This window comes from Enoplosus armatus, chromosome 10 (assembly GCF_043641665.1).
Source record: "Enoplosus armatus isolate fEnoArm2 chromosome 10, fEnoArm2.hap1, whole genome shotgun sequence".
Taxonomy (NCBI): Eukaryota; Metazoa; Chordata; class Actinopteri; order Centrarchiformes; family Enoplosidae; genus Enoplosus; species Enoplosus armatus.
In genome coordinates, this window is record NC_092189.1 from 20,604,229 (window position 1) to 20,627,552 (window position 23,324).

Genomic DNA, 23,324 nt, shown 5'->3' on the forward strand with positions numbered 1-23,324 from the left:
CTGCATAGTTGGCCAATTGTAATGATGACAAACTGCACACCTGACAATGTTTTGATATGACTGACTAAACATAATTAAGATAAGTCAGAGTTTTTAAGGTGATAAGCTTAAATGTTTTATGTTTAAAACAAGTTTACCAGGGAAATTCCAACAACTCTATTCACCAGCTGTCTGAAATTTTCACTTGACAACTACGGCACTGACGACAGGCAATCACATAGATTATGTAAAAAAAACTTGCTGTCTTTATGAATAAAGTGAGAAAAAAATAGGAAAATATAAACATTTGCATTAGAACCGCAAATCCTTAATTCAACATTTACATTATTACAGCAAATCCTTCATTGAACATAAGACACAAATCTATAACCTTGTTTGATCAAGTTCTGTAGTAACAATAACAAACCAGTAAAAATGGCATTGTGTAGAGCAGCTTTAGATGCAAAGAAAATGAGTGTGAACTGTCTCATTAAAAACAAAGCAGGCAGAAAATACGCCCTGTGAAGGTAAAAACGTTAACCTTTACTCAGAGCGTGTAGGAAACACCAAGGTCCTGACATATGTGACTCCAGTGTGCATCATTTGAAGGGCATCACCCTTCCATGCATGCATAATGAGGCGAACACTGTATAAAAAGGATAACAGACGTACATGGACATGGTTGGACATGATCAGATTGTCATTGCAGATGGATGAAAGACTCGCTATCACAGCAAAAGACAAGCCTGAGAAAAAACACAAAGCACTATAATGGAAACTGCCCTCCATAAATGTGTAACAACCTGCTCTCTTTGCAAAGCCATTCAAGCTGCCTTGTGACATCTCTGCTGCTCATGCTGAATCTAAATGCTCACAACCACTTAATATGCCCCAATGTTTTGAAGCACATTCACTCTTGGACATGCACCTCTTTTTCAACAAGATATACTGCATTTCCTATTTCTGGCGTGGCTTTTTCTTCTCTTCCTAAACGAAGAATGTTCGTCTGGTACACATCTGAAGTTTTCCATTACAGCAGCTCAGAGTCCTGTGGGAGAGAGCAGAGTGTGGTAAACAACAGTCAGAGGCTCTCAGCTCACGCGGTGCACCGAGTTAAGCTGGCCCACAAGGCCCATGAACGAGAACAAGGGGATGCAAATCAGAATAAACAACTACTAAAACAATGCTAAAACTTTACATGGCACATAAACAATGTCACATTCCCTCACACCAGCTGACACTTTGCTCGATTAAGTTCTTTGAAAGTCTCAGCAGACGTTGAGCAGGTAGATAAGGTTGTGTGGAGAGCTGCAGATACTGGAAAACACAAGCATCTACAGTAGCAGCAGCAGTTAAGTGTATTTTTAGCCAACCTGTTGTCATGCAAACAAAAAATGTAATGTATTCATGGCTAAAGATTTGACGTCATTCAATCATCACGCAGGGTTTTCTCCCACAATGACAATGAATTAAAGTGTGACCATTAGCAGTGTCTCAGGAACAGCAAGCTCCTGAATGTCATTAATTTGTAGACAATGAATTATTTGTGACATATTTGTGGAGAAAGCAATTTAATGGCCCGAAGCACAATTCATTTTTAGCCAACTTGAGTTGTAGGTATGCACAACCATGTAGTTTCATTTCAGACTTGCAATAAGGGAACAAGCAGTGGTTTAGTTTTGCCTAAAGACACTTCAACAAACCTGCAACCTTCAGACAGTGTTTTGAATAAGTAATCCGGCTATAATAGATTTGTCACATAAAAAACAGAGCAACTTTCATAATTTGAGGATATAATTCAAGTAAGTTTCTGTACTACGTTCTGTTAAGTTGTGAAAAACGTCCCTTTAATTCTTTCAAAAATGGTTCATTTTGTTTTGTTTGGCTCTGTGAAGTTATCCTTGGGCTATCAATTCAACATTGTGCCCAACAACAACTGCACTGCCAAAGGAGGCACTCTATTAGTAAAATTAAGCTTGAAGCAATTTTTCTGTCATCTATATTTTACTTTGAGAGGCTACTTGAAGGTTTATTCAAAACCTGCAGCCACCTCCACGATTAAAACTACACAGCTACAGCGTCTAATGGAGAGTTTGCACAGCTTAGGTGTGTATACAAGTGTAAACGTGAATAGTTATCGCTTTTTCCACACTCAGCTATCAATTTAAAAATATACAGCAACTTCACCCAAACTATTCTTGCTAAAGACCCTCATTTGGTTAAAAGTTGTTATCTGGTGGTAGTGAGTGTCAGAAAGGCAGCCAGTTATACCTTAGTTATCTTCAACTTTACGCATGTCAAGTCAAAGACTAATTTCTGTCTGCCCCCAAGGTGTAGACCTGCTGAAAGACCTGTATCCATCAGCAACGTTACGGAGGTGTTGTGTTATCACCTGCTGAAATCCACATCCTCGCTTTCCCCCACCGTATGCTAATTGCTGCACTGTGACAACGCTTTTACTCCTGGTGGCATAAACAACTCGTGAACATTTTATGAGAAGCTATTTGAGGCATAAGAGGTTTTTCAACCCTTTGGAGTCGAATAACCCACTATGTTTAAAACATTGATGACTTCCCTTCCACCTCAATGAGTCCGTTCCATAGTCCTTCCTCTGAAATGCAAAGTACAAGTCTTGAAAATGTTACTTAAAGACCATGTCTTATATTTTGTATAATATATATAAGAATAATAATAACTGACCGTGCGACTTTAGGTGAAATTATTTCAGAGCTAGTTCCATACTGATGGTTGGCCCGGATACTGATTTGCTTCCAATTTGCGTGGCCCTGCTTTTTCTTTTGCCATTTTTGTTTTTTTTAATGAATTCAATCTAGTCTAACTGTACGTACACAAAGGGACAAACAAACATTGTCATTGATAAAATGGGAAGGCCTATTCCTTTTTAATGAAAGCTGAGCTCTGCAACCTGCTGATCTGAAACCATGCCAGCCTTACACAGTCTCTGCTTTCCAAATATAAAAAATGTAACACTCGTGGTGAAAAGACAGTATTTGCATTCACATTTCAGACATTTACCTCTTATAGGAGATGACTGAACAAAGAAATACAATTTCCTCTTTAACAGTAAAAGCAGCCACCGTAAAAAGTGCAAGGGTCAAAGTATCTGCTGACAGGAGTAGCTGCAAAAAAAAAAATACTCCTTCGTGCCTCAAATGATCACGTACGATACAAAAAGGTGTTAGATAAAGAAATACAGCAAGACAGGAACATTTTCAGTTCAGGTATAGGAGGCAGATATGGGACAGGGGGGTGTTTACTCCTGAACATCCATCTTGTAGCTCTCTACACTCAACTGACAGAACATGAATAGACTGAATGTTTGCAAAATCTAACAGAACAACCAAATCAAGTCACGTCCAATTTGTTCATAGAATGCCGTCTGACACATTCATCACACACCACTTTGCAGAGTACAAAGGACATATTGTAAATACAAATTAAAACTATATGAATAAATTGCATGTGGAATATTCTGCAGCTTGTCAAGGGTTCACAAAGATATGAACAGCCACACCATGGCGGTACTGTACAGTGCCTATTAAAAGTACCCCCTACTATGGAATGTTTTATATTTTATTGTTTAACAACTTTGAATCACAATGGATTAATGAGACTCTTTTGACACTGATCCACAAGGAAAAAATAATGAAAACATCAAATCTTTGTTTTCCCCTCAAGGTTTTGAATTTATGCAGAAAATAAGGTCTGTTATTTATGGAAACACTTTGTTCTGTTTTAACATAAATTACACCCCTTAATCTGTCAACTGTGATTTCTTATGCAGTATAATGTTATTTTCCCATTTATAGTAATTGCGTGTATTGTTCAAATACGCTGAAAATGTTGATTTGTGGAAATTATCCTGTTCAGCAAGATATGTGCATATGTACTCTATACTACAAAGATTATTTTGGATTGTTTTTTTTTCCCCAATGCAAATATTCCACTGATGAGAAGCAGAGACTATGTCTGTTGATGGTTGAAAGCTCAGAAAAAAAGCTAGTGAATTGACCTTTTGGTTATTATTTTGTCAAATGTGTAGTTTCTGTTGCCATAACTTTACCTCGCTTGTTTATTTTTTATTGGCAAGGAGTAATATAGAAAACATTCAGGTAATGTTAGAAGGTTTCTCATTTTCAGCCGACACTGAGCTAATTAACATTAAAGTAACTTGACCACAGGCAAAAAACGTTTGGCTTTTGTCTGGTTAATGTGATCCCTGAAAGTTAGCGTCTGTACTCGGCCAAAGATAACTCTTTAGATTTACACTCAGCTGACTGCACGATGGCAATTTTTGGAGCTGGAATCTACCAGTGTAACTGTTATCATTAGTATTTAAGCTTATTAACTTAATACTTATGCATTCTGATCTCCAGTGTTTGGAGCAAGCACTATAGCTTTTGAAAAATAAAGTGTGCACGGCAAATAGGTGACACAAGTGTCCGATACATTTAATCACCATTTCTCATGTTATTCGGCTCGTGCCCTCAGGTTATACCTACAGGTTGTGAAGATTATCAGGCTGGCTGTCATCACTGCAGTGTTTTCTCCTTCTCAGCCAGCAAAATGTGATAAGTGTTATTTATAACTTTAGCTACTTACAAATGTTAAATGCTAAACCTCATTAAATTCAACAAGGGAATGAAAGGATTCAAATTTGATAAGCTGATTCAGTACTGGATCTGAATTTAATGCTACCAAACCCCCAACTCTGCACCCTTTATAAAAAAAGGTATGAGGACTAGTTGACTTAAATTTAAAGATGAAGTTGACTCTCTCTCTACGCTATCCCAACTAAAATACAATTTCCATTTTTGAGTCAATAATTTGTACATCCACTTGCTCAGCTACATGTTATTTTTCTATTAGGTTTTGAATAAACCTTCATTATTAACAAAGTCTACACTGCATATCCATCACTCTAATGTGCACCTCCTTTTTATAGTTACTAGTTACTTTCTCCTTTGAGGTTTTTACAATACACTGTTAGATAGTGAACTCAACACTTACAGGTGCTTCAGCAGATGCTATATTTAAATGTATTCCATTTTTGCAATGCCTATGTAGAGGTGAAATGTGAAAAAACAAGTGAAATACTTTAGTCATTATCAAGAAAACGAACAAAAATATGTATTCAATTTCACGAACGAGACTAAAAGAAATGTGTTACTTCCACCCTCTTGCAGTGTGCACTGTTTGTGTGCTGGTCCTTGGCTGAGTACATGTGCTAGAGAGTGAATATGAGAGCACCTGGCAGCCACTTGGCAACTTTCCGTCCCATTTCATTCCCTCGCCTAATGACTGAACGTGGGCCTGGCTCCTCTCTCATTCTGTCCACATCAGGATGCAGCACTGAGAGCGTTTCCACCAACAACCCCATTTATCAGAGATTGCGACTAATTGGAAGCACCCCACGCTACTCCCATTACTACTTCACATTACAGTGAGCTGTCTGGTTGGTAGGCAAACAGCAGAAAGACGAGTACTTTCTCTTTCCATATCTGATATTTTGGGTTTGCTTTCTCTTTTGTGGTCGTGGGTTTAAGATGTGTGTGAATGTGTGTTCCTGTAACTCTATTGTTAAAAGGATCAAATATTAGGATACAAAGATGAGATATCTCTCAAAAATTAAGGAGACTTTAAAGCATTAAGTTTAAGGATTTTCTTTAGGTTAGTGTGAAGGTTGATGGATATTTGACTTTGTCATGAACCTCGTCTTCCCCGGGTTGATAAGCTAAAGAGAAGGATTTTTTGTTATATAGCCGTCTGAGCGTATTGTTTAAACTCAATAGGGGGCTTTTTCAAAGGGCAAAAAAAAAACAAAAAAACAATGTCACTAAAACATAGGACATGAACTGAATAGTGAAGAGATTAAAGCACACACTGCTCCTGTCAAAACAAACAAACAGTAAGAGATTTTGGTTTTTTGCCATGATGAAACTCATAAAAGACCATCTAAGAATTCAGCACAAGAGTCTACTGTCAGTCAAATAGAAGTTTTTATACCTCTCTACATGCAAACAGTGATACTGACAGCAACAAAGAAAGGAGCTTTGAAAGATAATCTGGAATCTGAGTGTGTTAGAGATACTAAGACCTTAGCTGTTTTCACTCATGGTCTATTCATGCTTCCTAAATTTACCCCAAATGCTGTCTTAGATATTAAGGCTGTTGTCGCTGCTGTGAGGCGATTAACGTCAAGCTCCTGGAGGAAGTTGGATAAAGACTTCTGCAATCTTTAAAAATGTATTCCTCTATTGGAAGCTACATAACTTCAGAAGTCCCTTTTATTCTGGACATAATGTACAGTAGAATAATAAAATAATTCTATGAATGGGCTGAGTGGCTCTCTTAAGGAGTTATTTCATGTTTGGACACTGATGCGGTCCTGCCATTCAGATAAAAGGTACATTAAAGTTAATCTTGGCTGAGAGCAGGAACCGTCCTTCAACATAACGTTCCTTCCTGTGATTACTGTGTTGACCTTCAGATGGGAAAAAAAGGCACTGCTATTGCCAAGCCTTCATCATTATCCACTGTAAGTACCATGGGTTCATACAGATCACTAAGAATTATTGATGAATCTCAATTAGATTCGTCTCACTCCATTTAATTCTACATATTCAGGATATGGTTTGCCAAAAATTATGGGTATCAACATCCTGGGAGTCATTTATACGCTGAAGATGAGTGTTGATGGTAATATTGTTGATCTTGCTAAGTGTGCAGCACGTTACGCTTCCTTTGGCAGTACTGACGGTCGCAATGACACCTATCACTCTTTTTTACCCGTGTGTGTGTTATTATTTTCAAATAAGCTGTCTTTGCAAGTTCATTAAGCAATTCAAAGACCTGAAAATAAATTGCTTGCCATAAGGCTCATAAATATTATTCTTAAGGCCTAGTCAGTCAGTCAGTGTTTACGAGCATTAATAACTCTCTCTAAAAGCCAGGAGCCAGACATCTGTAATTTTAACCTTTTGTGTAATCAGGATTTAAAATCTGTAGAACAAAGATCAGTTGAATAAAAATATATAAGATAAACTTGGATATTCTACATCAGAACTGATAACAGGACTGGAGTGTGGAGCTCATTTGCTTGTCAAGGAACTCAAATGTTCCTCAAGACCACAAAATCAGTCTTTAACAGTTCCAAAGAAACACTATCTGAGCAATAACTTCTCACAGAGTGCACACGAGGCAGGAAACACTTGAGGACTTCAAATTATGGTTCACACTATGCAGAGTCCTGCTGGTTTACATTCTAGCCATCTAATTAGGAACTGACTTACACCTGGGACACCAGGTGAGTACAGTTAATGAGCAGGTCCAATGGAAAATGACTGTGGGCTTCATCACACTATTCAAAAATCAAGCTAATTTAGAGCTCACTGAGAGCTTTGGGAATTTTTTTCAACTTTTTCCATGTAAAACACACAAAACCCAGTTGAAATCATTAAGTAGTATGAAAAAATTGGTATAGTTACTTTAGCGAATAGGTATATTTTGGCTTTGCACAAATGTACCTAATAACATTATTAATGGTTTAAAATATGCCAGTAAACCACTGAACCAGTATCCACAACACCAGGAACACCTATTAGCATTCTGGTATAGGGGAAACAACCCTCTGGCTTATTTGTATTTGTACTTTAAACCAATCACAATCATCTTCATCCTAGGCTTAGGGCCGCCCTAGGATGAAGCAACAGTGCAAGATGGTAACACACAGATAGCGGATTGTAAGTGGTCATTTAAACCTCCAATAACTAATTTTTTGGCCAATTGGGGGCAGTGAAAACAACACTGATATATTATAACCTTTTAAGTTGATATGGAAAACTTGTTAGCAAACAGTTGCTTATTTATACACCCAGCAGAAACAGAGCAACATTATCATTGTTTTGGAGTCGTGTTTGTGTCCACCTTGTGTCCACCTTGTGTCCACCTCAAGACTCAAGACACACAGCCTAATGTTCTTTGAAGTGAGATCATTTACCATTTACCACAGCATGAATATAAGTCCAATATTCACTCTCTCTTAGCTGTTTTCTCTACCACCTCCTGAGGGAAATTTAGCTATACATCATGCTGTGTATAAATTGTGGTTTATAGTTTGCAATTTAAGTCAAAAACTGTTCAAAAGAATCATTCAGACCATTAGAGTATTAGGGTTTTCATACTAAGTGGATGATTAGCTTAAGAAGAGAAATGGAGAATGGTGGGTAGACAATGAAATGTAATGTCATGTTAATCTTTTCGTGGGTGTATTTTTGACATGCTGTCAGGTTCTATTGCTATCGGATAACTTGCGCTATATGCTATATGCAAGGATTTGGACACACATCCACAAAAAATAGATATGAGCAACAATTTAAAAGTGAGCATGAAGACCTGCAGTGCAAACACAGCCTAATGAAGTGCAGTGTGACCATGAAAGATATAGCCTGCCTTCTCCCCTGAGGAGGTGACAGAGTTGTACAGTAAAGTATTTAGGCCAGACACAACTGTCGCTTATGGCTTAGTGGGTCAAGGAGCATAAGTGGCCTGTGAAGCTAGCCAGAAAGTCCTGTGGGAGTTCAAGAGGAAAATCCTATAGGCCCTTTTTTTTTTTTAACTCGGCAACTCATCTAAGCCTGTCAGCGGTGCTCATAAGCAGATAGAGCAGTGCAGTCCCACAGCCTCTTTAAAAACGCTTCCTGCTCAAAAAAAGGCTGCACACTCCGTTAAACTACAGTAACTTGATTAAGACTTACTATATGAAAGCTATTACAAATCAAATTGTGGCAAACAGTGAAAGGTTAGATAGAACAACAGGGAGTCTTCCAATAATTGTGTCTGAGAAAAGTGAAGTGCAACGCAGCATTCAATGTCCTCCGTACTGCCGTGACGAGTTATTAAAAGTGTAACCCGGGCCCAGGGGGTGGTGTATAATTTTAGAATTAATATACAATTTAGAGCTTGGTGTTTGCAGTCTCTGAATTATTCAAATGTACCTCTGCAATGGGCTTGGGTCTGGTGGGGGTAAAGCAGCTGCTATGCATACAAATTAATATATTATGTCAGTATATGAAAGAATGGGAGACGACATAGATTAGGGGAACATAAACATTGGTGCCAGGCAACAAAACAAGATGTTTGCTCTTGTGCAGAGTTCAAACCTGAAAGGCTGTACGATACTAATGGGAATAGTCTTGGATGTTCGATTGTGATTTAAGACTGATATTGCAGTCTGAAGAAATATTTCTTCAGTGGCCATATTTACATGCATGAAGAAGTCTGCACTACACCTGGTTACTTTACCTACATGTGTCAAATGCTGGATTTCCCCAATATTAAACAAAACCTGCCAATAAATACATATAATTTCACTGTTGTGGTATGGATTTATTGTTGAATGTGAAATGCAAGCTATAACAGTAGTGTATAATAATACAGTAGTATCTCAACATACATCCAGGGTGTTTATACATGGTCATCTACATGTATGATGACCATGTTTTCTTGAATACTGGACAAGCGTCTTGATATCAGCAGAACATAAACAAACAACAGGGGTTTGCTACACACAAACATGGTCTGTAAACACCAGCAATAACGTTAAGAGTCTCTTGTTTGCACACCATACCAGCATAAGGCATCTTTCATAGCAGTCTTGCCACCGCTGACACTTTTTACATGTAATGAGGAAGGTAAGATTATCTCAAAACTTCCATCAGGTATTTCATATGGCTAAATCAGTCTATTTATTCCGTAAAATTGCATTTCACCAGCCGTCCAAGGTCTTGCCGCAGCCTGCATAACAAGCTCGGTTAGTGTGGCACACGCTCGTTCCGGGACTCCAATTACAGAGCATCCTGGAAAACGGCTGGCATTTGTCTGTCTTTGTCTCTTCCGTGCTGACATTCAGTTAGAGTTTATAGGGCGCTGCATTCACTCGATCCATAATTATTTTTTTGTTTTCTCATCCACACTAAATGTAGGAATATAATATCCATCCATCCATTTTCCAAACTGCTCATCCTGTTCAGGGTTGCAGCACACATCAGGTGAAAGATTGGGTTGGGGGCGGGTGGGGGGGTTACTCCCTGGACAGTTTGCCAATCTATCACAGGGCAAAGAATATTACAGTCTCAGACAATTGAACACATTCAAGTGCGTATGTATGAATACCGAACCGAAGAATAAGACCGAGAGGGAATTCACTACTCACCAATAAAAAAGACTTATCAACTGGTTTTGATTTGAGGGACAAAAGTATATTAAAAAGCTCAGACAGGCAAATATTTTAAAAAGATATCCGACTTGGTGGTATTGCTTTAAGTTATGGACATGGAGCAAGCCCAGAACTGTAATGAATGTATTCTGCAGGAGTTTTAAAACACAGACTGAATCCTGACCAATTCTCCACTAGGAATTCTTATGCGCCTTTTTGTAAACATTAACTGAAACACTGTACTCTGTTCGGCTGCTCCTGTGTCTCCACTCATTTTGGCTTGCTATGCGTCCATCCAAAATTTAGATGGTGACGTAGCTTGTAAAATTGAAGTTTTAATGCTAAATTGACCTCAGTTGCGTAATAATGAGAAGCCTCCAATGTAAGGGGTGATGCTTGAATTATTTATGATTTTCTCTACAGTTCACTTGCCTTCTCGTTATTGGGGCTAGAAATGAGTTTGCTGAAAACTAGCCAAAGTGAGATCTCCCCTCTCGGCTTACAGAACATGGCGCATTAAAGTGAATCACAGCAGACAGCTGGGGCCGCCCTTTATGGTAATGCACCCTCTACAATTACTGCTTCGACCTTCCCTGGTGAGGAAAAATGGGGAGACGTCCATTTAGCGGCCCTTTCAAACACTTAGTGGCAGACATGTTGGGCAGCAGGACCACCTTTTGCCTGACATTGACTCTTGTTTAGAGGAGACACAGAAGACATTAGAAAGGTGATAGGTTGACAGATGAGATGCATCTGTCAAACAGCAAGAAGACCAAGGCGCATTACTGCATCCACACCGCCCTGTGCCACACCGGTAGATGAAGCTGGTTGGGGATAATGGTGCCAACTACAGCTGCAACTAATGGTTACAATCATTATAGATTAATCTATCAATCTTTTTTTTTTTTAATAATCAACCGTTTATAAGATGACAATAGTGAAAATGCTCATCTTAATTTTCCATTGTCCAAGGTGACACTTTCTTTATGCTTTACTTGTCAAACAAACAGTCAGAAACTCAAAACTAAAACTAAGAAAAACCACAACTCCTCATATTTAGGAACCTGGAACAAGTGACTATTTGGAATTTTTTGCTTGAGAGCCAGTGTGAATGGAGACATGTACTATAGATGTAAATTAGAGCTGAAACGATAATCAATTGTTTATTTTTTTGTAGCAAAAGTTTCACAGGTTACAGCTTCTCAAATGTGAATATATGACGGTTAGGGTTAGTCTTAACTAACAAAGGGTAAATGGTAAATAATGCTCAGTGCAAAAGCATCTTGATGTATCTGATTTAAGGAACCTGAACATCAGTTAATTCAGGCACAGAATTTGTTTTAAAGTCACATGTTTCATTCATGCACCAATCACAGGTATTAGTATTTATGACTTTTGATTGAAGTCTGTGGTTATTTAAATTGTTGTGAATCTCCCTGTGACAGTTTCATAAGCTCAGAGACAATCTCTATCACAACAACATAGATTTATCTTTTTGCCCAACACCAAACTCAATTGCATATCTTTGTAGCAATAAATGGTAAATACATCGACGAGTGTCCTGACTGAACTTTATATAGTTAAGGATAAAGTAAGGGTTTTGATTTTGTTTTTGTTTAGTTTGCTGGACCCTCTTAGTACAAAATGTTTTTGTTAGGGCTGAGTGTTGAACTGCTCTCTTTGGTATTAAAGCTAAATGTATCATCCAAAAGTCCAACTCAAACTTTTCACATAGCTTGCAGTGGGGAAATCACAGTAGAACAATAAGTACCTACAACTACTGACACTGAGGGGCATTTACATTAACAAAGATGGCCCAAAGCTCACAACCTTCACTCAAATCTATATTTCAGACTTCAGTATATTGCACAAAACCTCTATTACCAAACATATTTCTTGCTACTGTACTGCAGCTAATATGAACTGATACAAAACATGCTGGGAACGGTAAGAGAAGGTGGGCATACAGTATATCCGTCAAAGCTTCATGTAAAAACCATTGTTGATGTCTGATCTCTTCCCCACTACCTCTCTGACTTGTTTCACTTTCCTGAGGACTACTACCCATAGTGAAGTTGAAGACACATTTTCTACCGCTATTTTCAAACACAACATACAAGACTTGGTCATGACTAATTGAGGATTCTCCTTTACGATGTGATATTGATGTTGAGGTGTTAGGCGGCTTGAACCACAACGATGTTTTCCAACTTCTGTTCAAGTAATGACTCACACATGTTACAATACAACGCATTACTCTGGCATGAAACAATGTCTCTACAAACTACCATTTGTCCTCATGCACCAGTGGCTGGTGAATTCCACAGTGAGAAATCCAGCGTTTAAAAGTACCTGGCTGAGTGAAAACCAGAAGAGACCACCACAGCAAATGTTTGCACAAGAACTTCGTCGGTTCAAAGACCTTCATGTTGAGCCAAACAAACTGGTGGAAAGAAGAGGCGAAGAGTGCTGTGTTCCTAATGAGTTTCCAAGTGTGCGGCTTTGTTAAAGGTGCTCATCTGGTGTTTTCGGTTGCTTTCTATTAAAAAATTAAATACATGAATTCTTTACACCATGGGTGGTCCAAAGGATCCTACAGCAGCAGTGCTTAAGCCATGCTGTGGCCTCCATCAGGCAACAATCCTAACACCTAACCTGCATCGTGTACAACACTAGGTGTATGGATTACATGCCATAGGAGAGAAAGAAATGAGAAATGGAAACTCACCCTTTATCCTCAGGCTCTCAGGGATCCCATCCTGCAGGAAAAAGGACAAGAGATCTCAGTTACCATAAACCACATCACAGCATCAACAACACGAAAGAAAGCTGTTGAAATTCCTTCATGCTTGTACCACAAAAATGCATTCAATAGACCACTTAATACATTAAGCAACTCTCTTCGCAAATGGCTCAATGTTCAGTCGAGATAATGTGTCAATGCAGGAATGACGTTCAGGTCCATGGATTTCACTCAAGAACCACAAGAACTTGTCTGACACAATGCAGTGCTGCCTGTTTCAATGGCAATTAATGAAGCATTGATAATTTAGACATTAATGTGCCATTACGTTAAGTGATGATTCGCCTCACTTACATGCACAATGATAAATCTTTCAACTGTTTACCATAATCACATCCCGTATGATTTTATTTTGTGCATGAAGGATTTTTTTCCCCCCATTCTTTAGGGATCTTGTTCATCTATCTCTGTATCCATCTTTCTTTCTAAGATTGGATATCCCCATATGTCCTTTGAGATGTCTTGCATCACTTGAACAAAGTAGCAGTTCAAATGTTTCCTCATTCACAGCAAACCAAAATATAACTGAACTGTACTGGACAAAAAGAGAAATAGTGTAGTCACTGTAGCATAAGAAAAATATATAAAGAAGAGCACATAACCATGACCCCTTGAGTAGGTGCACTATAAAATCAGCTGCATTTAGAACATGCATAGTGATGATGGTTGTAGAAAACGCTGTTATCAGGACTACTATTCTGAGTAGCTGCTCTCCACAAACCATGAATACGAAAGAAAGGCATAAATATTTGATTTCTCTACAGTGAAATCTGCATAGCTCATCCCTCTCGTTCTTGTACAGAAAATTCTGACTCTCTTTCTAGCGGCTCGAGCACTGTGGTGTGAGAAGATGTATTATGCAACAGGTCTACAGTCAATAATGAACAGTGGTCCCTGACTGCCTACTGAAAATAGAAGATTACCCAATTCGTGGGTTTTGCACAGAAAATCTACATACTGTACATTTTCTTGCTAAAATATGCTCAATTGATTTTGAGTCAATTAAAAGAGTATGTGATACATTTGATGTATTTCACACATGTATGGATAACTGTATCCAAGAGATCTCACTGTGTCTACATTCTGTATCATTGTACTGTACTATCGTGCCACTTTCTCTATATTGTCATTCTTACATTTTCATTAAGACTGTACAAAGTTTGCACACTTGCATTAATAACTGCTGTTGCTAATGAGACCCATATCAGAGGAAATAACACCCACATGAGCAATAACATACTTTTAACAAGTCCTAAGTTGAATGTAGAGGCTTCCTGTAGCAACCTGCCAGCTATTAAATTCAATTGTAGGTACTTGTGCACTGCAGCTGAAAAGAAAAATACTACTATGTCAATTGTTATTACACTTACTAGGCCTGTCACGATAATGACGTTATCGAGTCATTGTACGATATAAGAACATGACCTCCATCATTTTTAATGACCTTGATATTGCACATTGTGTCGTCAAAATGATGCCAGAATAAACAGCAGTGTTTTCCCCATCATTATAAGTATATTATTATACTATCCAATAAAAGTAGTTATCGTGACATGCCTAACATTTACTCTTGAAAACAATTTCTGTCAATCATTCTGTCAATTTTTCCTTTCAGCAATAGAATGAGTACGAAGATTAATAGTGGTTGTATATGTTTGGGATGAACCCCTCTCATATCCAGAGGCAAACCTAGGACCAGCCACCACTATTTAACATTGGATGGCTTTAAATTCTGGACAAATCCCCTCAGGTGTGAAGTCACTAGTTACCAAGCTATACTGTCTACTTACTCTAGTTGTTTTGAACAGGTAAAAAGCTTCCCTGCGCTTCATCTTTCTGGATGTTTTACAAAACATTGTTGACTAGCGACCCAGTAGGCACAAATCACAGAAAACACCTGTGGCTCTATGACATTCTTTGTATTCCCCCACCCTCTAGAGGAGGTGACATTTAGAATTGCAGTACAGGTAGGGAAGATATCAAATGGGGCTTATTTGCATATGGCAGACAGTGTTCACACTTCATTTGTTTGAAGAGAGTGATTTCCCCCGGGACGCTGGCGGGCCTGTCTCTGCTGCCCTGAGACTCTAGGGACGGTGAAGCACCCAGCTGTACAACTCATGGTTCATATGCCCCTGTCACAGCTAGCTGGCTGACCGCCCACAGCTCTCTCTTGCTCTCTCTCTCTCCCCCACCCTACTACACCTACACCACCCTCCGCCTTTTCCGCTCTTTCATATCACATCCCTGACTCCTCCACACCATCAACTTCCAAGTACACTTCAACTTCTAACAGATAACTGCAAATTGCAACATACCTGTATGTCAAGTGAGTAAAATTTACAGTACAACACCCTATCAGCCAGGCTGGATCTATCTTTTTCAGACCGATAGTGCTGGGTGAAAAACAACACAGCTCCCTCATTCACTTCAATGTGACCACTGCTTTGGGACAGCAGAGGTGCTGATGCAGAGGGCTTGTTTTTCTTTTACTTTTGCCACAGCCAATGCAAGCTCATCCGGCAACAGCCTGCACTGAACAACCAAATACACGGAAGTGCATATTCCTTGTAGATAACTTTGTAATGTGAATACTGTAATTCCACTGTTTACCTCACAATAAAGAGAGTACATTACTATTTACTTCATGGTAACTTTCTAGAGTTGTAAAATCCTTCCACATAGTATTGAAACCACTGTGCAGTGTTTTGGCATCTGATCAGACAGAGCGTGGTGGTCAACATGCTGCATCAATTAAAAATAAAAGCTTGAGAGCTTGTAAATATCAAAGTGCAGACAACCTCTCCTTTTTCTTTCTATGCTGCACCTGTACCCAACTGCATGTGTGCACACTATCTACTTTCTTTACCTGCACAGACCCTTTTATTTTTTGAACACTGCAAAAAGTTAACAGAGGTTAAGACCAGCATGGACATTGACATCTTGTTATTGTTATAGCAGATTGGCTCCATACAGATTCTGCTTCTTCAGCCCCTGTGGAGACTTCACAGACGCTGGTTACCTAAGCCTGAGGCTGGCCGCCATTTGAAAGTAGACAGCTCATCAAGATGAGTGACAAGGGTTGGGGCTAAAACTGAACAGCTGAGGAGGAAGAGAAGGGTGGAAATAATACTGACAGTAGTCACATTTAAGCCAAACACTGCCTATGGCGGCTTTAAGTGAAGCTACTGTACATCAAGCTGTTTCTTGTGAATTTTACGATTTATTCTTGTTATTTCTCCCATTCTCTGTCTCTTTATTTCAATCTCATCTGCCCAAACCCCCCTCTTACTCGTTCTCTCTCTCTCTCTCTCTCTCTCTGTCTCTGCTTATCCCCTGTTAATCTAGATTTGCCATGTGGCCAAGCCAGTGCTGGATGGATGAGGCTTTGCACACAGTTGTCCTTGCCTCCATTTTGTTTGTCCTGACATAACAGCTTGATGTCAGAGCGACAAACTCTCAGAAATTGCTTTTGTCCCTCGCGTCGAGCAAGCCTGGCCACTATTCCACATACACATCAAGTCATAACTCTTACAGCAAAAGTCTATGTGAAAGAGCTGACTGTATAAAATGAAACCTCCACGTAATATAAGCTTGCGAACAGTAACCATCGCTTTGAGTAGTATTCCCATTATAATCAATTATAATTAGGGCTGAATTCTGTTGGCCAGGATGTTTGTCCTATATCTGACCCCATGTGGAGGATTTCACAGTGACTGTCTGAAACAATACCATGGGAATTATGGGTAGGAGCATGTGACCAACTGTTTATGGCCGAGTGCCTCCTGGTGATTGAAGTCTTTGTGAGGGAAGCTTATAGAGGTCGTACCCGATCCTGTTACCCTTGTCAAACACTGTCCTTCAAAGCAAAGGAAAAGGCATAGCATTAAAACTGGTGGGCATATCACAACTGGTGACAATGAGCTCAAAGGATGTTCAGTGCATTTCTCTGAAAGTGGAGCAGGGGAAATGTATACAAATATTATCATTGTTTTTGTACCATCATGTTCCATTAACGATGAATGTGAGAGGAATTTAATTAAAAATGTTGATTTTACAAACACTTGTAATTGCTGACATTTTTAACTAGGGACTTTGACTACCTACTAGCCTTTAAAAAAAGAAAAAGAAATTTGAGCTGTCACCCATGTTCTGAAACTTTGTATTGCTTTTCTACAATCTGTGGATATCTCATTTTGAAACAGCTGTTCTTTAACGCTGCTCACTCAGCTGTATTGACAAGTGGATGACCCGAACCTCCCTGCAATCTAGCCGACAGCAGAGAAAATTCTCTAGGCAACAAAAAGACTGTTGACATATTTTGGAAAAGGGCTTGCAATGTGGCCAATTTACACCAAAGGGTTGTACATTTCCACAACCTGTTTTGACAGTTGGATAGATGAGCGTAGTTTACCTCTGTCCTCTCACAGGATGAATTGTAATGGTATGCAGATGCTGTAATGACATTCCTCTGCAATGTAATCACAGCGCCTGGCACATTAATTTCATTGGAGTGGAAAAGCACATACATCATTTTTGTAGCTTCTTGTCAAATTCCCGCTTCATGTGGACATACATTACTTTAATTATTAAAGTCACTGGTTCCAAACCAGGGCAATAAAAAGTCAAAACTAGATAATTTCATCGAGATAATGTACTTTGACACAAAGGAAGGTAAAGCACTATTTAAACCACCTTCGAAAAGTGCTGCTGGTTGAACTTAAACTACTTCAAGAACGTGTGTCTGCTTAATTCAGATGACATGACATTATAATAAAAAGCATATGGTACACTCTCAGTGCAGTACAACTGGGAGTAATGTGACAGCAGGGCTACCTGGGATTGTGTTGAGAAAAGAAAAGAAAGCACAACCGGGAAATGTTCCAAATGAAAAAAAAAAAAAAAAAATGCAATGCAAATTTTGAAGTTAACATAAGGAGAGCTACCTCTAAGATTTGTGCTTCTGTGTCAACATATCTCTGAAATTGGAAAGCTATTCGTTTTAACAATAAACTTTGAGCCAAGATGTTTTTGAGCCACTTCTATAAAAGCAAGGAATGATTGTTTTGAGACAAAATCTGAAACACTGTCAGTTAGTTTTATAGTATATAGTAATTTAGCATAATTAAAAGGGTAATTTCAGCCTAATAATAAAAACAAGCTTTCTCAATCGCTACTAATGGTGATAAGCCATGCAGATAGTTTCGGTTTCAGGTAGCAAGGTTTTGAGAAACAGCATGTACCTCTGAAAGTTGTGATGCCATTCCAGTACAACTGAGGTGTATTACACACTCAATGGCCACTTTATTAGTTACACCGGTACAATCTAATGCAATCCACGACATAAAGTCTACTTTTATGATGCCTATAATGTTTTTGTCACTCACTGCCACCTCATGTATGTGAATAGTAAGGATAAAACAATTTGTAACACCTCTCAATATAATGTGGTCCAGTACAACACCAACTTCGACTATGACCTCAGTAATAAACATAATTGAATGTACATATTTCCAACAATGTCAATAAAAACTGAATCAAGTTCTGGTACCTGGACACTTCTCTGCCTAGACCACTTACACTTGTTGATATAGAAACCCTCTAACTATCCCTGAAATCCTACAGCTAAAGGTGTGATCACAGGCTAAGGAAAGACACATTTTATGCTCCAGACTTCAAAGCGCTCTCTTTACAAGACGAAACTGTGAGACGCTGAATTCTGGAAAATGTATGCTTTTCTTGCTTCTGCTCAGCCTAGGATATGTAGGAATGTGGTCCAAAGTATTGACAAAACAATGCCTCACTGTACATAGAGATAACAGTGATCTGGTCCTTTAAGACACTGTCCAGGGAGGGGTGGATGGTGGACCGTTTGCCTCTCTCTTCCCTTTGGTATAAAGCATCCCAGCCTGGCAGAAGTGCCATCTCTGCAGTTTACTGAGATGATATTACAGGATTTTTGGGTATTGAAGTTTAAATCTCTTCACTCCCTTAACACACACAATTTCCTGGGTAAGAAGCAGAACTCTTGATAGCTGATATCTGCAGTCCACGTGTTTAAAAAGCATCTCTCTGAATAAATCTTGTCCAAAAGGTCAAAATGTGTTTGACCATTGTGTTGATTCAACAGCTTTTTATTGCTCCCAGCTCCTCGCTCCACTATGATACAGTCTAATGACGATCCCACCATCTGTTCCCTCTGTCCCGCTCTCCATCTACCTCTCTTTCTTACCACCTCTCACCCCACCCACCCTGTGGTACCACTGTCTTTGCCTTGAAGTAAAAACAAACGCACAACCATTTTTTTCTTTATTGTCACTGCTAATTTTTATCTTGGATTTGATAGAGAGGAGAAATGTTTACTAGTGGAAAAAACTGGAAAGGGGGCTTATGGGAAATGTGTACTGAAGGACCACAATCCAACTAATGCCTCTTGACAAAACACTTTGCTTTCCTCAAGTCCCCCTCTGCCAAAATAGTCAATTTCTTTCCCAATCTGGTTCTAATTGATCCATCTCTGCTACTGTGGTGTTTTGGAAACGAATCAGAGGAAAAACTGAGTATGCTACTAGTTTAAAGGGGAAGAAAATGTAACTTATTCCTGAAGATGCAGCAAAAGAGATAAATAAAAGCGGCAGATTTTGCTTGTGGGGCCTGCCCTGTATTGCTGGGTAAATAAGCATTAAATGACATCCTTTACTTTAAACGTTCAGCTAAAATGACATGTGAACATCCTCACTTCATTCAAAGCTCGTCTTCTACTTCGCATCTCACATTAATCCGATGTTGTCTTTGAAAAGACAGTCCCCTGGCACAGAGGGAGGGATAATGATTCATCAAGTATTTTTCAGTAGGCAGAAAAACAACAACCACAGGAGAGTAATCTGATGCAGGAAGAAAGCGCCACTGCAATTAGTTTCATACTTGATAATACAATGCACATAGTCCCTCTTGTTACGCACAGCAAATGAAAAAAGAAGGTGATCAATACCTTGTGTCGAAACCTCACGACTGGTCGATAGGGCAGCGGCCTGAATCCCTCCTTGTTGGGTCTCCCGTCGGCGCCGAGCACAGCGAGGCCCAACAGTAAAATTGCCGCCGACCACCATCTGGCTGTCTTCATTGGTCTTTTCCTGTCAAAAACCAAACAAGAATGGTGAGTGTTCTTCTCCAACACTCTGGAGGTTCAATACCAGTTGCCCAAGACAATACATCAAGTTCACCGTAATTAGTGTAGACAATAGGAAGCGCAAAACTGTCGCTGGTTTAAACTAAAGCTATCAATACGTGCCTTACACTCGGCAGAGGAGATTAGATCTCCTTTTGAATCAATTAAGGGGAAATAGACGTCATGAGAAAATCAAGATAAAGAAGACAAAGAGCCAATATATTAAGGCAATTAAAGTGAGGGCTTTGGATTAATTAGGCTGAGTGTCTAAGTCAAGCGACTGTGATGTAGCAGAGAGATTACATTTTAAACAGTTTCCTCACACCCTCACAGAGATGCAGCCCAAATATATTTATCTAACGGAGTGAGAATATTCACTTTTCACCCCCAATATAACAACAATTCAATAATTCATCGTGCTGTGTAAAAACGAGTTTGACCTTTGCATGACATGAATTAAACAAAACAGTGTTTGTGGGGAGAAAAAAATAACACCCTGTGAAAATATCTGTTTCCCAGAAACAGCAGTGTTCAAGGAAGTAAAATTGAAGAGGATATGTGTTCGCCAGTGCTCTCATATTGCCTAACACAAATTTAACACACACACACAAATACACAAACACACATGCTTTACGTTAAAATCTTCAATGCGTTTGTTCCTTCTTATTTTTATCCCTTGTCTTTTTCTGCATTTATGCCCCAGGTCTTTGTGCAGCACGTCGCAAAAATCCCCTTTGTTAGAAGCGCCTTATAAATACATTTGACTCGAGTTGACTTGTTGATTTTTACAGGCAAACACTGAGCTGTACTTTCTAAGCTGTCTCGAGCCACCAGTGCCTGCTCATCATTCTCCAGCGGAGGGAGATGACTGACAGCAGGATGGTGACCCTGCTTCCTTGTTCTTCTGGAGTGACACTGAGTCAGACAACAATGGCACTGTTGAGGCAGCTCTGTGGGCCCACATGCTATTCACTGGAGGTCAGGAGGTTGTGCCGGCGGAGCGGCATGTCACTGTGATGCCGGACGAAGAGGGAACATTGAAACTTTATTTTCAGGACTTTGTGACTTTTATTGCCTTCCTGAGCTGTCTGACACCTGCAGATTTCCTGCAGATTTCCTGCTTTGAAACTCGATCCCTTTGTTTTAAACCAGCTTCATTTTCTTGAACAGGTCTGTGCACTGTATTTGATTCATGCTCATGGAAGTATAAACTTTCAATTAGAAGAACAGATATCAACAGTAGGGGTGTGCATATAATTATCTGCCAGGTTCAACACTCACTTTAGAGACACTGGCATTTAAAAATATATGTTATTCGTCAAACTCAGAGACAACCTTGAAAGAATCTCCTCCCACATAAATTACACCCACCACCAGACCACTTACAGCACCAACCCATCCAGCTTGTCCAATTGAATTTACAGAAACATTAAAGTCAAATTTTCACCACTGAGACAAACAAAACAGCTAATTAGCGCCAATATTCAAGGAAATATCTACAAAGAAATTATTGTACAAGTTATATGCAACATACAAGCACAATGCTGCTGCTGTAAGCCTATTTTGCTTAACAACAAAGCTTTTAGCCTTTGTAGATGAAATGTCTTCTCATGCCAGTCACTCCCTGCTTGCTCTGTCAGTTTAGTAGGGAGGGGGCATTGCAAGTGTCTTGATAATTCAATGCGCAGGGAACTTTTATTCCAAAGTCAAGAAATTCAAAAGATTTCTGAATCTGGCAAAGTAATTGTTAAACTGCTAGTAATGATCAACAGCTTTACCAGCCCCCTGCAGACATATTATGGTCGTTTTGTGCTATGGGGCACTAAAAATCTTACTTATTGCCTTTTTAATGTGATCATATTCATTTTCTATGCATTTCTAAACTCTCCAGGTCCAGGTAGGAACACTGCCTGCAGCTGCTGCTGCTCCACTTCCCTGCTAACACAGTCTTTTAGCCACACTAGGTGGATTACCATATCTCCTAGCGCAATCAATCAACTTCTTTGCGGCATCCCAGTGTTAAATGGGTTATTAATGGACTAACTTTTGCAGGATGCTGTGTCAGAGACAGAGACATATGCACAGTTTTAAGAAGTTTAACTGCGTCATGCAGCACAGTTCCTCGCAGACATTTAACTCATTATGATCAGTCATAACTGCAACACATACAAATAACTTTCGAGTTCTACTTCTTCCGACTACTGCATCATTAGTTATCTTACTGGGAGCTCTAAACTGCCAACTATGCTGTTCTGTATTTTATTAAAACAGCAAAGTCCCTAAGACAGCAAAAACTGTCTTTACTGTGGACTGAACAATGCACAAGTTTCTGTGGCCATTGGTGAGTTAATTTTCCCGTCATTAAGTCTCTTTCTTTTCATCTTGTGCACCATTACCGTTAAATTGGAAACTGAGTGTATTATTTATTCACAAAGGCTACTAGTAAGGTTTTTCTTTAAAAAAAAAAAAAAAAAAAAAAAAAGCCTATTCAGAATGTGTATTTTTTTCAATGAAGTTTTGGCATTAACAGCCTAAGATTCAAAAAATAAGTAAATATCCCTGGTGGAAAGAAAACTATTGCACATTGTGTCATACAACCTGAAATGTTATTCAACAGGAAAAGCAAAATACAGATTTATATTGGAAAAAGTAAGGACTCATTGTGACACCTTTTAGTGTACATGGTGTTTAATTTAACTGACATCAACTCTTGTGTGAGCATGTCATATATAATTGTATATACAAGTTCTTATGTGTGGGAGAAGGAGTGTGCGAGTACATTTAGAGTAAAAATCATATTTATTTGCCTTGAAAGCACAGGAGACAGAAACAGTGTGGAAGTTTTCCCTGGACCCTGTCAGGGAATGAAATCACAACTTTGGCTCGAGGTTTTTAATTCCCCGGAGCATGTCTAAACTTTAGCATTGACTTTCAAATGAAGACTACCTATTTCCCACTATGTACACAATGCATCATGTCTTGACAAGCTCACAGCCGCCGCCGCCCCCCCCCCCCCATCCGTCGCATTCAGCAGATTTTTGCCATTCAATGCACTGAGAGGGCATAACAATAGAAACGTCCATACAGCCCCTCGTACAGATACTGCGTGTATAGATATGTGTCACCTGACTGCAACA

The 23,324-nt window shown here is 39.2% G+C and overlaps 1 protein-coding gene across 1 annotated transcript in view; it reads right to left on the reverse strand.

Annotated features, from left to right (window-relative positions):
• fstl5 (follistatin-like 5) overlaps positions 1-20,128 on the reverse strand; it is a 125,927-nt gene extending 105,799 nt beyond the window's left edge. The window contains 4 exon segments of the mRNA XM_070913402.1: positions 12,945-12,975; positions 19,759-19,792; positions 19,794-19,827; positions 20,011-20,128. Of these exon segments, the coding sequence (XP_070769503.1) occupies positions 12,945-12,975; positions 19,759-19,792; positions 19,794-19,827; positions 20,011-20,128 (217 nt within the window).
• Positions 20,129-23,324: the final 3,196 nt, after the last annotated feature.